General features: G+C 53.3%; 1 protein-coding gene across 1 annotated transcript; it reads right to left on the bottom strand.

The window, feature by feature from the left end:
- Positions 1 to 358: 358 nt before the first annotated feature.
- On the bottom strand, positions 359 to 10,961 carry MAD2L2 (mitotic arrest deficient 2 like 2). The gene is made up of 9 exons (XM_084651449.1): positions 10,879 to 10,961; positions 7,854 to 7,905; positions 7,041 to 7,159; positions 6,327 to 6,398; positions 4,579 to 4,679; positions 4,342 to 4,436; positions 3,561 to 3,634; positions 1,785 to 1,877; positions 359 to 999 (listed from the first exon to the last, which is right to left on the bottom strand). Exons 2-9 carry the CDS (start codon positions 7,891 to 7,893, stop codon positions 958 to 960), a joined length of 636 nt encoding a protein of 211 aa, XP_084507575.1. The 5' UTR covers positions 7,894 to 7,905; positions 10,879 to 10,961; the 3' UTR covers positions 359 to 957.
- Positions 10,962 to 14,678: the final 3,717 nt, after the last annotated feature.

The following is a 14,678-nucleotide window of genomic DNA, read 5'->3' as shown; positions in this document are numbered from 1 at the left end:
AAAGTAGCTGTGATGTAGACAGGGTGTGTCCCAACACCTTGTGCACACAGCCCTAGTTTCCTGGGGACCCATGGGATCGGAGGGCTGGATCCCTCTCCCTCTGGAGCTGTAGATGTACAGGAGGAGATTGGGACTCCAAAGGAATCCAAGGGACGTTCTCCACCCCTCCTAGAACTTTCCCATGGAAACATGGGCCATCACTTGTGTCTAACGCTGAAAATGGAGAGCAAGTCTACTGCGTGCAATGGTGCCAGCTACACTTGGTCACAAAGTGAAATTGGACTCTGACCAGTACAGTCCTGTACATCTACCACACCGGGGGAGGCTGCCTTTGACACAATTCAGGCTAGCTCCATGATGGTAGAACTCACTCAGTATTTATTGACAACTCTACAGATCACTCACCTCACAGTGGACACACACTGTAGATAAGGCCCCACTCATCCCTGCTGTAAGTCAAGCGATTTCAGTGGAGTCACACGAGCTTAGGCTTCCAACAGAACACGCCCAAGTTATCCAGCTGGATGCTCAGAGGTACATACACAGAATGGACATGCACATACAAGTACCAATGTGAAACTGAGCTGCCCTTTTAAGGCTTAAATCGGGATCATAAAGAGCAAGTGAGAAGTACACTGAGTCCCACTTGCAGTTTACACTATATCCCTCACTCTTTGCAACTGTGGATTTGCTGTGACAATCTGCACGTACACATACACACACACAGAGCAAACACCTGTTCACACGTAGGAGTCAGTTCTATGTATAGCGGTAAGAGCACTTTAAACCCATAGGCAGCATGGCTGTCAGGAGCTGCTCAAAGGACATTAAGTCACTTAGGAAGCCAGCTGAAGAAGCACCTGTTAACAAGGTAAGTTGCATCCCCCTAGAAGACACTGGATTCCACTGGAAGATCTGAGGCTTGGCCAAGGTTGAAGGTGATGGGAAGAGTCAGCATCAGGTACCTTTGTGGGCTCTTTCTTCTACATAAAGCTGCATCTAGGAGAGAGTAACAGAAGGGATCCAGAAAGGTAACCCTGCAGGGTAACCTAACAGGGCGAGTGTAATAGCCCTGGCAGTATTGGTTTAATACATTCTTAGGGGAACGGTACTGTAGAGGGAAGAAACCAGACAGGTCTTCTATTTGTATGAGATGGTGTAAGCTGGTGCTGTGGGGCAACAACAAAAAGCTAAGGATTCACCCCATAGATTTATTCTTGCTCTAGGGCCTAATCCTTCACGAGGACAGTTCCCAAGGGGAATTCTGGATGCTGGGCACATTTCCAAGAGATGCTTAGCCCCCCCCGCCCCGACTATTAGTGGGCAGGGGTTGCAATAAAACACACAGCTTTGACAGATGGGACCTACAACCCAGCCCTCCAGCAGTGGCTGGGCCGTGGCCTCTCTCACCTCTGACGAGCAGGGCTGGGTGTTCTTTGGCTTGCCCAGTGGGCACCTCACTCCACAGCCCCTGTACACACAGATGGGCTGAGCCGGGCTGAACTTACTGGTGATGGGACAATAGGGTCGGTGCATCCTGCTACAAACAGGTTTCATACTTTAGCTGGGGAAGGTCCTGCCCTCCCACGCTTGCCTGGGCTCAGTGCACTCATTAATACCAGCCTCCTGGGTCAGCAGCTCGTGCTGGGGTAAGATACATCACAGCAGTGTTAAGCCATTGCCCGGTAGATGACGGCCGCAGGAGACAGGTTCCCCTCACCCCAGGAAGTTTGCATAGATTGACGTAGTGCTCATGCGAGCCTGGGCTAGAGCGCTCCGCTCACCTTTAAGATATCCGAGGTCATGGTCTTCAGGGGGATTAGCCGGGGGTCATGCATGTGCACGTCCTGCTCATCTGCCAGGATCCATGGGAAATCCTGGTGGCAGGAATAGAAGAGGCTTCTTCAGAACAGGGGCAATGAACTGCAGAAAGCACCCTCCCTTTCTGGGCTCCTCAGAGGGCTGGAAATGGGAGCAGCGGTGGGTGGAGGCGGCAGGGACCCACTACTGCCCCTCCCTCTGGCCTTCTGCACCCCACAAGTGCTCCCCCCATCCCCTCCTTCCCAGTCATGGGGTCTATGGTAAAGGAGTAAGGAGGGATGGGGGGGGGAGAAGGGGAACATGAGGATTTGAGGGGGACCATAGATCAGGCTGGGGGAGGAGCAGAGACAGAGCACACACCTCAGCAGAGGGACATGAGGTGGGCAACCCAACCTGGCTGGGGAGGTAACAGGGAGCCCACAGCTTTAAAGACTAGTTTATACTGGAAAACCTTGCTAATCCACACACTGGCAATGCCCACCCTGCCCATCCCTCAGCCAGGGTTTAAAAGCAGAGGCTGAGCTGCGGTCTCCAATTACTAAGGGCTCATTACCCTATGCACGCAGAGACCTCAATCTCCTCCTCCAATTCCCTCCCCAGACCTCCACTTTCAGGCTTTACCTCTGCCCTGGGGCTACAACATAAGAACTCAAAGTGGGTTACGTATCCCATAGGGGAGAGGGGGCTCAGCACCTTGCAAGATCAAGCCCTTAGTGACTTAGCATACCTGTCTTCCAGATGGACATTTCCCCAGTGGGGTGTTGTAAAGATGTACCAGCTAACATGCAAGTAGGCTGCTGGCCTGTCCACCTGGCCTTAGGGGCACTGCCAGCCTGCCTGCTGTCTGGTTCAGGGCCTTCTTCACAGGGTTTCAGCTTGAGTTGTTTCACGTATAACTGGTAAATTCCACATCTCAAACTAGTCCCCTTCCCCTGACCCAGGGGCTGCCAGTCAGCACCTCCCATGACTGGCGGCTCTTCCCTAATCCTCCTACAGGTCATCTGCCTAGGATCTACCTTGCTCTAGGGCAGTGGTTCTCAAACTGTGGGACGCCAAAGTGGGTTGCAACCCTATTTTAATGGGGTCACCAGGGCTAGCTTAGACTTGCTGGGGCCAAAGCCTGAGCCCCACTGTCTGCCTGAGGGCTTCAGCCTTGGGCAGTGGGGTTGAGATTACAGGCCCCCTGCTTGGGGCCAAAGTGCTTTGGCCCCCAAATTCTGGGTGGCAGGGATGAGGCAGGCTCTGACTTCAGTCCCTCCTCCCGGGGTCATGTAGTAATTTTTGTTGTCAGAAGGGGGTTGCGGTGCAATGAAGTTTGAGAACCCCTGCTCTAGGTCCCACCTGAGGAGCCAACCTACTTCCTATAGCCCTAGTCCAAGGGTCTCCAACAGGAGCCTTCCTGCTCCCTGCAGCTCTCCCAGCTGGGCTACTTGTTAGCTTTTATAATCACCTGATCAGTCGCAGGCGTGGCTGGGCCCAATGCCCCTCAAAAGGCCAGACACCTGCGACACTGCATGTAAGTTTCACATGCAAAGCTTCACACCTTCCTTATTAAGGAGAGGTCTTTGGAGAGCTCTTCTAGACATCAGGAATTCCTGTGGCCCAGCCCTTCCAGGGAACGATAATATAGTCCCCCCTTGATGAAAGGAGAATCCAGAGCTGCAGCACCTTAATTCACTTCCATCCTTCTTTACTGTGCAGCTCACCGCAAGCAACAAGCAGACAGAGGCATCACCTACCTTTATCACCTGGATCTTCTCCATGTTTCGTGTGGCAGCCTCCCGCGTATGAACCAGGACAGTGAAGGTGCAGCCTACAAGGGAAGGGGCAGAGATGAGAGGAAGGCACTGTAATCATCTGGCCAGAGGCCTGGGAGGTAACAGGGGCCAGGGTATTATCTAGACAGTGCCCAGACAGAGCTAGCTCCTCTGTGTGTTTCATCCACAGCTAGGTAAATACCAAGACATGTTCCTTTCCAAAAGGGACTGGGAAGGTAACCTGTCATTTTCTGATCTCTCTGGACTTTGCTAGTGCTCTCCTTAGCACCACAATTCAGAAACAGTGGACCCCTCCATGGTCTCCACCTTCCCCTCTCCTGTAAACCTAACACCACCTCCTGGCCCCTGATGCAACTGGCCCAGGGCACCTTTTATAGGATTCGGATTTTGCTCCAGTGCTAGTGATCAAAATTTTTTTTATCCTCACCTCTTGAGCGGGATGCTCTTTACCACTTGGCTGCTGTCTTCCACCCAGAGCTGGTTGCATTTCAGTGATGCTGCATATGTCTAATATGCACCATGCCCTGTGATCTTTTGGGGATTAAATCCCCTGTACCTTTTTTTAATCTCCATTTCTGCCTGTCTGGGTGGCAGTGAGCCCAGCTATGCAAAACAAACTCCCTCGTGTGTTTGTCCAGGAAAGACATTTTACCACCCCTTATGCAAAGAAAATCCGGCAGCGAGGCTATCACCAGAGCAGCAGTCCGAGCCCTCCCTATAAAGGGAATGCTTTCAGTCCTACCTGGGGGGTTGTTGTCGAGCACAGCATCACACACGCTAATCTTCAGAATGAAGGCACGGAGCAACTGCTCCACATGGGACAGCAGCGAGTCTGAGCTGGGGAGGAGACAGAGCTCATTAGGGGAGATCCCTGGCCCAAAGGGAGGGGTAGTTGTTTCTAATATCAGCTCCCAAAGTCAAACACAGTGAGAGGGAAGCAGGCACTGGCTGCACTGGGCTGGTAGGAGGGAACCTTTACCTGATGGAAAGTAGAGGTGGCTGAGTGATCTCAAAGACAAATCTCTCCACTGGATGGTGCTCTTTATCCAGGATTACTACCACCACCTTCTCCACATCATTCTGCAAGCACAGACACCGGGTCAGGAGCTCTCCGCCAGACGGTCCCTTTTCCTCTGCTTCCCCATCCCCATCTCTGATGCTCCCTATGAATCAGGAACATACTTATCTGCTCTAACCCCACATCCCTTCAGTGTTTTCTCAGTGCTTTAGAAAGGCCGCTGGATTGCTCTGGCTACAATCAAATGCCCTATCAGTTTATTATCGGATACGAGATCCCTGTTGGGGGACTACCCCCAAGACTTGTAGGGAGCTGCAATCCACCAAATGGGACATTTCCTGCTCTGGCTACTGCTACATGGAGAGGCAATGTGCAGCCATCATAGGCTTCCACTTCCCACAGGGGATTAGACACAAGGCATGCAATATACACACTCCCAACTCATGGGCAATACAAGGCAGAGGACAGGTCACACATTCAGCCCAAGTATCTTGGAGTAGTACAGTAATACTGTGCTTCCACATGCTCAGAGCAAGAGAATCCACAAAGGGAGCGTGTCAAAGAAGCAGAGTTCAGAGGGGCACCAGTAAGGCAAGTTTGGCTCCATAATTTAGTTTATGTAAAAATAAGTGTTTAAAAATCCTTAAGCCAACAAACTATTATTTATTGAGTTACAAAGAGTGCTTAAAAAAATAAACCAATGATATTCCCCTGGAGCGTTGGCTACCAACTACTGCAGCTTTGTGGCTAATGCTCAAAAGTGAAATTGATGAAAATTAACCAGGAAGTGAAACTGCCCTATTTCAAGCCTCCAAAGGGAGAGGAATGCCAAACTGCGAAGATTAAAAAACAGACTAAGGCAATGAACTCTGCACAGCCAGACCTCACTGCAGGATCGGGGCCTTAAGCAGGTGTCTAACTTTGCTTGAATTAATAGTCTCCCTCACTTCCATAAGGCTGTTCACATGACTAAAGTTACTTGTGACTAAGTGTCTTCAGGATTTATAACACCCACCCCTTTTTTTTTTTTTTTAAACAAAGTGTTTCAGTTTTAATCATTTGTAACATACCATAGTTAAGGACATATATATATTTAACAGTCTGCTGGTGTCCCTTCACCTGTTTCAACCTAAATAAATGACCACCACCAAACCTGGACCCTGGCTTTGGGGACTACACCAGTGGTCCCCAAACTGTGGGATGCATCCCTCCTAGGGGGGTGCAGAAGAACTTTGGGGCGGGGGGAGGGAGTGGCAGACCTGGGCCAGCCCCCATGGGGGGGCAGGGAGAGAATGCCACGCAGCCTTGCTCTGCCCCCAGCTCTGCTCCGGCCCTGTCCTCAGTCCCGCTCCCAGCCTCGGCCCCCAGCCATGGTTCCGGCCACAGCCCCCACCCACAAGCTCGACCCCTGGCTGTGGCTCCGTTCCCGGCCCCAGCCTCGGACCCCTTACCGCGTTTCCCCACTACCCCCGGGAGCTGCGGCCCCGGCCCCCAGAGTGAGGTGCAAACAGGGTAAGGGGGTATGTGACCCTGAAAAGTTCAGGGACCACTGCTTTATACAAATCTCTGCACCAAATAGAGAAAACATGATTGCTTACAAATCCTGTTTCCACAATATCAAGACAATTTATTTTAAAGTTCTCTATTTGTGACTAGTGCATTTGGGGCGGGGGGATGTGCCCAGCACGAGGTCTCTGGCATGGCCTCACCTTCTCTAACAGTGGCTTCACACAGTGCAGCGTGTCCTGGATGTACTGATTCAGCTCTGGATGACAGGACATCTGTGCAAACAGAATGAGAATTCAGATCAAATAGCAGAAGGGCTGGTGGGCTACAGGGCCTCAGGGGGTTGCTACTGTGATGGAATATTTTACCACTAGGTTGCCAGTTCAAATCCAGCAGAGGTAAGTGGTGATTGGAAGTTGTTGGCATCTGATGACTATGCAGTGGCTTAGGGGAAATAAGTCTAGTGGTGTCTGCTGACAACTAGCCCAACCAGTGTCCACCACACAATTGGTCTTTCTTAGAGACAGTCCCTCCCAGCCAGCATTACAGCACACTGGGGGGGGCAGCATGGGAGAAATCTGTACTGTTGTTGCCTGTGATCTATCTGTTCTGTGCATAAGTGTAACGCTTCAAACTCCAGGGTTGTTACTTCATCCCTTTTCAGGACCACTCACTTCACTTTGAAAATAATTCAGGGTTTGCGTTTGTTCAAATATAAGCTAATTCAGTTCGGCACCAGCCAGAACAAATTAACCCCTAATATTTCATTCATGGCCACAAATGCCATTCTAATAGCACCTCCTTGAGCCTAAGTATTAACAATACCTGCCTCTTCTATAGTGCTTTTGAACATACAGCATGCTCCCTCTTAACTGTGTATTCCCTCATAGCCATAGAGCTACAGGACAGACTCCTACCTGGACTGGTACATTGTATTTTTTCCTCTTCTGAAAGATCCCAATGGGGTAAACTTCTCTAACATAAAGGATGAGGTGAACAGCCACTTCAAGAAACTCGGAGAGAACATCTGCAACCACTGGAGAACAGAACAAAGAGGTGGTGGAGCAAAGCAGGTGAAGAAAAACAAGCCCAGCAAATATTTCATGGCTGCAGGAATCTGTTGGTTAACTGCTGCCCATGATCATCATCTTATCTGTACACTGCTTGTTTTATGAACTGCAGTGACATGACTGTCCTCCCAAAGTGTTTTACCCTTGAGATCACGGCATTCACCACTGAGATGTAACCACCTCTAGGGTGGAATGCGCCAGCCATTTAACACCACAGCAACACTAAACAACCCTTTATGACCGGAAGTAAAGAAGAATCCTGTATCCCGTTGAAACTGCAGGTGAACTGGAAGAAGGCAGAATTTAATGATACACCCATGTAAAGATATTATAATTATGCCAGTTGACAAGGATTATAAGTGCTCCTTACAGGTCTCACTTCCAAGTAATGAGAGACCAGAGCTACCCCTGCTTAGATTGTGAGTTCCAAAGACCACAACAGGGCAGCTGCAGTGGTCATCTTAACCTCTAACCTGCAATACAACCCACCAGCAAGGCATAAAGGTGTCCCATTTTCCCAGGACACATTTCACCCCATTCGCAGCAGTAGCTGAGGGGTAGAAGACCAACACTCCAAGGCAGAGCCAGCTCTACCTCCACATGACTCCCTGTGCCATCAAGAAGCCTCGTGAGCTTCTGGAGAGCAGCGTGCTTTGCTACCTTGTCCAAAGTTGAGATCCTGCCGAGTGAGGGTGGTCATCTTTCCAGTAACCTGGAAAGGAATTGGGAAAGGAGTTTTTCCTCTCAGCTCATGGCGCCATTCAGATCCCTCTCCCCAGTTACCTCCATACCCACAGCAAAATCCACACTCTAGATAGTTGTGCGCACACTAACTGCTATTACACAAACCAACAAAGGTCCTGATTTCCAAAGGCCGCATAGCCCCCATCTACTTGAATTGCCATAGGGGTTGCTCGCAGATCCGATCTCAGGAACCCAGTTAAAGCGATAGTGGGTTACAAATCATAATTTTGCACAAGATGACATCTGTCCTCGTGTTCTTGATAACGCCTCAAATTGCAAATCTGAATGTACTCAGATGGGTTTCTGCTGTTTGTGGGAGTGCTGTAGATTTTACCATAGATTTTAAAGGTATTTAGGCAGGGCTGCCCTCAGTGTTGCAATGCCTAACTGATTTAGAAGACTACATCTCATTTCCAAAAAGGATTTAGACACTTCAGAACCTAAATTCCATTGACGGTCACTGAACGCAGCAATGCCTAAATACCTTTAACAAAAATCTAGGCCTCCACCCCGGGACATACAGGGAGTCTGTGGCAGAGCAGGGAACTGACCCAGCTCTCCAGTGTCTCATGCTCGCACCTTCAACCTCAGACCATCCGTCCTCTCACAAAGACCCTAATCCTGCAGACACCTGAGGACAATTGCAGGACAAGACCACAGTTTTTAATCCCTAACCCTCCCCCCGGCCCCAACATAAGGTTTACTAAGGTGAGGACAGAGGGCCATGGGTCTGACCTGGATAGCCACCAAGATCAACAGGAGTCCTTCCCTCCATTACAATGGGTTTTGGATCAGGCCCCAGGTGTATCCCTGGATTACAGTAGATAGGAAAATGTACTGATCCACTCAGCCAAATGCAGGGCTCTTGTCAATGGGTTTGGGAGGTCCCAGTGGATGGAGGGTGTCTGAGTTCTTAATGATGCTGTTTGGAAGCTGAGTGTCTTATCAATGGAGACATTATTACTACTTTAATTTGGTACCATCAGATTTTTTTTAATATATCTTTTCAGGGCAATTGGCCAGACAGGATCCTGAGCAAACCTGGGTTTGGCAGTCGGGGGCAGTCGCTCGTAAACCCAGCAGTGCACCCCCATCTCACCCCCCGCCCCCGGTGATCGGTTCACTCTCACAGCACAAGGCCACCCCCAGTAGGGCTTCTCCCGGGCAGCAGGTGGGCGGCTTCGCCCCCCACATCCACCCCTGCGCTGGGCACCTTGCTGGGGGGCGGGGTGTTTCTGTGAGAAATTTGGCACCTTCCAGTAACAGGGTCACATGTGGGCCCCCCCCACCCTGGTCTCATTTCAGGGCAGACGCAGGACCGAGCCCACCTACGCTCCCTCACATTCTAGGAAACATTCTGTGCCCCCCTCTCCCTTTCGGGGCACCCCCGGAGAGCCCCCCCCCACCAATCCAGCCCCCTCTCCCTTTCGGGGCACCCCCGGAGAGCCCCCCCCACCAATCCAGCCCCCTCTCCCTTTCGGGGCACCCCCGGAGAGCCCCCCCCCACCAATCCAGCCCCCTCTCCCTTTCGGGGCACCCCCGGAGAGCCCCCCCCACCAATCCAGCCCCCTCTCGGGACACCCCCGGAGAGCCCCCCCCACCAATCCAGCCCCCTCTCCCTTTCGGGGCACCCCCGGAGAGCCCCCCCACCACCAATCCAGCCCCCTCTCCCTTTCGGGGCACCCCCGGAGAGCCCCCCCACCACCAATCCAGCCCCCTCTCCCTTTCGGGGCACCCCCGGAGAGCCCCCCCACCACCAATCCAGCCCCCTCTCCCTTTCGGGGCACCCCCGGAGAGCCCCCCCACCACCAATCCAGCCCCCTCTCCCTTTCGGGGCACCCCCGGAGAGCCCCCCCACCACCAATCCAGCCCCCTCTCCCTTTCGGGGCACCCCCGGAGAGCCCCCCCACCACCAATCCAGCCCCCTCTCCCTTTCGGGGCACCCCCGGAGGGCCCCCCCCCCACCAATCCAGGCCCCTCTCCCTTTCGGGGCACCCCCGGAGAGCCCCCCCCCCACCAATCCAGCCCCCTCTCCCTTTCGGGGCACCCCCGGAGAGCCCCCCCCCACCAATCCAGCCCCCTCTCCCTTTCGGGGCACCCCCGGAGAGCCCCCCCCACCAATCCAGCCCCCTCTCCCTTTCGGGGCACCCCCGGAGAGCCCCCCCCACCAATCCAGCCCCCTCTCCCTTTCGGGGCACCCCCGGAGAGCCCCCCCCACCAATCCAGCCCCCTCTCCCTTTCGGGGCACCCCCGGAGAGGCCCCCCCCACCAATCCAGCCCCCTCTCGGGACACCCCCGGAGAGCCCCCCCCACCAATCCAGCCCCCTCTCCCTTTCGGGGCACCCCCGGAGAGCCCCCCCCCACCAATCCAGCCCCCTCTCCCTTTCGGGGCACCCCCGGAGAGCCCCCCCCCACCAATCCAGCCCCCTCTCCCTTTCGGGGCACCCCCGGAGAGCCCCCCCCCACCAATCCAGCCCCCTCTCCCTTTCGGGGCACCCCCGGAGAGCCCCCCCCACCAATCCAGCCCCCTCTCCCTTTCGGGGCACCCCCGGAGAGCCCCCCCCCACCAATCCAGCCCCCTCTCGGGAGCCCCCCCCCACCAATCCAGCCCCCTCTCCCTTTCGGGGCACCCCCGGAGAGCCCCCCCCCACCAATCCAGCCCCCTCTCCCTTTCGGGGCACCCCCGGAGAGCCCCCCCCCACCAATCCAGGCCCCTCTCCCTTTCGGGGCACCCCCGGAGAGCCCCCCCCTCCAATCCAGCCCCCTCTCCCTTTCGGGGCACCCCCGGAGAGCCCCCCCCCACCAATCCAGCCCCCTCTCCCTTTCGAGGCACCCCCGGAGAGCCCCCCCACCAATCCAGCCCCCTCTCGGGACACCCCCGGAGAGCCCCCCCATTATAAGCCTTTCTCCCCCCCCCGGCACCCCCTGGGCCCGCCCTTACCGCGGGGCGGCGGCCGCTCCCCGCCCGGGGCCTGGTTGCCAGGCTCGGGGGGTGTCCGCCCGGCGCGGCCCTTTGACGTGCCTCGCCGCCCCCTGCCTTCCGCCGGGTCCTAGCGCCCGCGGCGCCCGGCCGCTCACAGCTGGAGGGCCCGGGGCTGGGGGGAGCCGGGGGCCCTGGCGAGCTTGGTGTGGGGATCTCCGGGTGGGGGTCCCCCATGGGCGGGAGGCTCATTGTGAGCCCAGCTGCGCGGTGTCCCTTCCTCTTCAGATAAAGGGTCTCCAGAGTGCGTGTTCCCACCGGACAGGCAGGGCCTGAGCCAGAGGCAATGGGACTGGGAGCCTGGCAAGGGGCTTTGAATCAGGCCTTTGAAGGGGAGTCCGGGGGTGGGGGGGAACGACGACACTGTGGGGTTCAAAAATCACCTTAAAAACAAACACATTTCAGAGCTCTTTCCTTAGTAACACGCTGGAAATTGAGTTTAGCACTAACATGCGTCTCTTCATCTGATGGTCTCATTTTACAGGTAGGGAAACTGAGGCACAAAGAGGTGAGTGACTTGATCAAGGGCTTTCAGTGAGTCCCTTTCCGATTTTTTTCTACTCATTTTTCAGCACCGTAGGGATGTGCAATGCTGCACTCAGAGTGGTGGACATACTCTGGAATTTAGGGCCCAATCCTGCAAACCATTATTCACACAAATGTTCCCATTGATTTCCCTAAGAATTATTCCTGCCAACGAAGGTAAAGGTTTGCAGGTGTGAGTTCTTACATTACATAAGAAAATATAGGAACAGCATTTCAGCTTTGTCATATAATCATACAACCATAGAGTGAGAAGGGACCGCAAGGATCTAGTCCAGTGGTTTTCAAACTTTTTTTCTGGTGACCCAGTTGAAGAAAATTGTTGATGTCCCCAACCCGGAGGGGGCTCAAGGCTGGGGCAGAGGGTTGGGTGTGGGGCTGCGGGGTGGGGCCAGGAATGAGGGGTTCAGGCTGTGGGAGGGGGCTCTTGGGTGGGGCAGGGGTGCCGGAGGGGGTCAGGGCTCTGGGTGCAGGCTCTGGGGTGGGGTCAGGGTTGAGGGTGTTGGGGTACAGGAAGGGGCTCTGGGTTTAGGGGGGCTCAGGGCTGGGGAAGGGGCTTGGGACACAGGGTTGGGGTGCGGGCTTACCTCCTGCAACTCCCGGCCAGTGGCGCAGCTGGGGTGCAGAGGCAGGCATAGTGCCTGTCCTGGCACCGCAGACCATGCTGCATCCCGGAAGCGGCCGGCAGGACCGGCTCCTAGACGGAGGCGCACAAGTGGCTCTAAGCAGCTCTCGCCTGCAGGCACAATGCCGCCCCCCACCCCCAGCTCCCATTGGCCAGTTCCCAGCCAATGGGAGTTTAGAGCTGGTGCTCAGGGAAGGGGCAGTGTGGAGAGCCACATGGCACCCCCTGCCTACAAGCCAGACCTGCTGCTGGCCACTTCTGGGGCGCAGCGCGGTGTCAGAACAGGTCAGGACTACTAGGTTTTACTGGCCAGCTGCCAAGGTCCCTGGGTGCTGAGCAAGGTGACCCAGTACTGGGTTGTGATCCAAACTTTGAAAACCACTGATCTAATCTAACCTCCGGCCAAGATGCAGGCTTTGTTGTGTCTAAACCAGTGGTTCTCAGACTGTGGGTCGAGACCTCAAAGTGGGTCGTGACCCCTTTTTAATGAGGTTGCCAGAGCTAGTGTTAGACTTGCTGGGGCCTGGAGCTGAAGCCCAAGCCCCACTGCCTGAGGCCAACGCCCAAGGGCTTCAGTCCTGGGCAGCAGGGCTCAGGTTAAAAGCCCCCCACCTAGGGCTGAAGCCCTTGGTCCTTGCCACCCCGCCCCTCCACCGCCGCCTGGAGCATCAGGGCTTGAGTGGGCTCAGGTTTCGGTCCCCCCTCCTGGGGTCATGTATTAATTTTTATTTTTTTTGTCAGAAGAGGATCATGGTGCAATAAAGTTTGAGAATCCCTGGTCTAAACCATCCAAGACAGATAGCTATCCAGCCTCATTTTGAAAATCTCCCTCTTAGGGGGACACGTTTAGGTCAAATTTGGCCCCAAATTCTGCTTCTTTAAATCAAAATCCTTTAAACCAGTTTGAAGAAAGACTGTGACCAACAGAAATATCTCCATTCATTTTTTATTAATTCCACTGAATTTTAAAAAAACAAACAAGTAAACATTCCCTTTGGTGTTTACAGCCCACACTGGACATCATTGTGTCACTGCTTGACAGCCAGAAAGCAAAATTCTCTATATACACATCATAAATAAAGACAAAGGAACTGACTTCCGTGATTTTCATTGTCCAAATTTAAATGCAAACGTTAAAAACAAGTTTTCAGAGTCTGTCATTCTTAATAATCTAAAGTGATATGAGTAGCACAGGAATGGAGAATTAATAATTAAATATATATACACACACATATACACACACACACACTATGAATTTTGTTGAGTCCAATCACCCTTGATGAGAGGCAGGATGTTCCAGCGGTTAGAGCAGCAGCCTGGGCACAACACTGGCCCAGATGCACTGCAGTAGTTGTGCCGCTGTAGTGTAGACATAGCCTTAGTGGCTCTGTGCCTCAGTTTCCCCATCTGCAAAGTAGGGATAATGGCACTTCCCTACCTCAGAGTGGTGTTATGAGAATAAATGTATTAAAGATTGTGAGGTGTTTAGATACCACCCTGTAGAAGTACCTTAGATAGATTGATTCTCCTATCTCACTCAGTCATTCCACCTTCTAAATTTTCAATACCATATTTAGTTTGACAGGGGATCATTACATTGCACAGTCACTTCAGATTTCAGATACTCCACTTTTGTGCACTGGACCCTTTTACTATAGCGCTGATGGCGCGGGAGCTGAGGAGGAAAGCTTCTAGATCTAAAAAAGAAAAGGAGGACTTGTGGCACCTTAGAGACTAACCAATTTATCTGAGCATAAGCTTTCCTGAGCTACAGCTCACTTCATTGGATGCATCCAATGAAGTGAGCTGTAGCTCAGGAAAGCTTATGCTCAAATAAATTGGTTAGTCTCTAAGGTGCCACAAGTCCTCCTTTTCTTTTTGCGAATACAGACTAACACGGCTGCTACTCTGAAACCTTCTAGATCTAGTGGGACTTTTCCGTTTGCCATTTTAAAATCTGTGGATTGGGGGACAAGGCTCTGGTGAAATCTAGAGTCTTTTGCAACAGGCCTCTGCAGTACCAGTTTCACATTCTGCATGCCAAGCTTCAGCCCTCCCAGTGCACATCTTCTGGGCCCAGTCCTGCTCCTAGCGAGGCCAATAGCAAAACATCGCTTGGTTTTAACAGGATCAGAACTGAGCCCTTTGAAATGAATGAATGCAAAATCCAGCTGTGCGCTGAACATTATGGCTCAGATCTGAATCACAAAACCAGTGAGGCCATGGCAAATTAGGGTTGCCACACAACCCAGGGGTACTTTCGTTTGCCCAGACGCCTTAACTCCCGTGAGTAGTTCCAAAGCAGTCAGCAGGATTACTTCCCTGAGTAAGGAATATTTATGAAGGAGGAGGGCAGGACCAGGGTTTACATTAGCTCCACAGAGCCCCTGTGATCGCCCCCAAAAGTCCGTGGATCTGCCAGAAACAGAGAGTGTGAAGCAAAGGAAGGAGGGAAAGGATGTGGGGGAGACCATCTGAACCATCAACCACCTCCTGGGAATTAAAACAATGTCTGTGCCAGAAGCAGTGAGGGGGAAGTGAAACCCCAGGTGTGTCCTGGCTTTGTAGAGACCAGGGTGGAAGAAGGGGGTGA

This window comes from Lepidochelys olivacea (assembly GCF_965140295.1).
Source record: "Lepidochelys olivacea isolate rLepOli2 genome assembly, chromosome: 18".
Taxonomy (NCBI): Eukaryota; Metazoa; Chordata; order Testudines; family Cheloniidae; genus Lepidochelys; species Lepidochelys olivacea.
Note: the sequence above shows the minus strand (reverse complement) of the source record. Positions and strands in the feature narration are given on the sequence as shown.

Excerpts from the sequence above, each read along its gene's own strand:
- MAD2L2 (XM_084651449.1), bottom strand. The coding sequence starts at position 7,893 with ATGACCACCCTCACTCGGCAGGATCTCAACTTTGGACAAG. Across the intron at positions 4,437-4,578 it reads CCACCTCTACTTTCCATCAG|CTCAGACTCGCTGCTGTCCC; the intron begins GTAAAGGTTCCC and ends TCTCCTCCCCAG. Across the intron at positions 1,878-3,560 it reads AGAAGATCCAGGTGATAAAG|GATTTCCCATGGATCCTGGC; the intron begins GTAGGTGATGCC and ends TCCTGCCACCAG.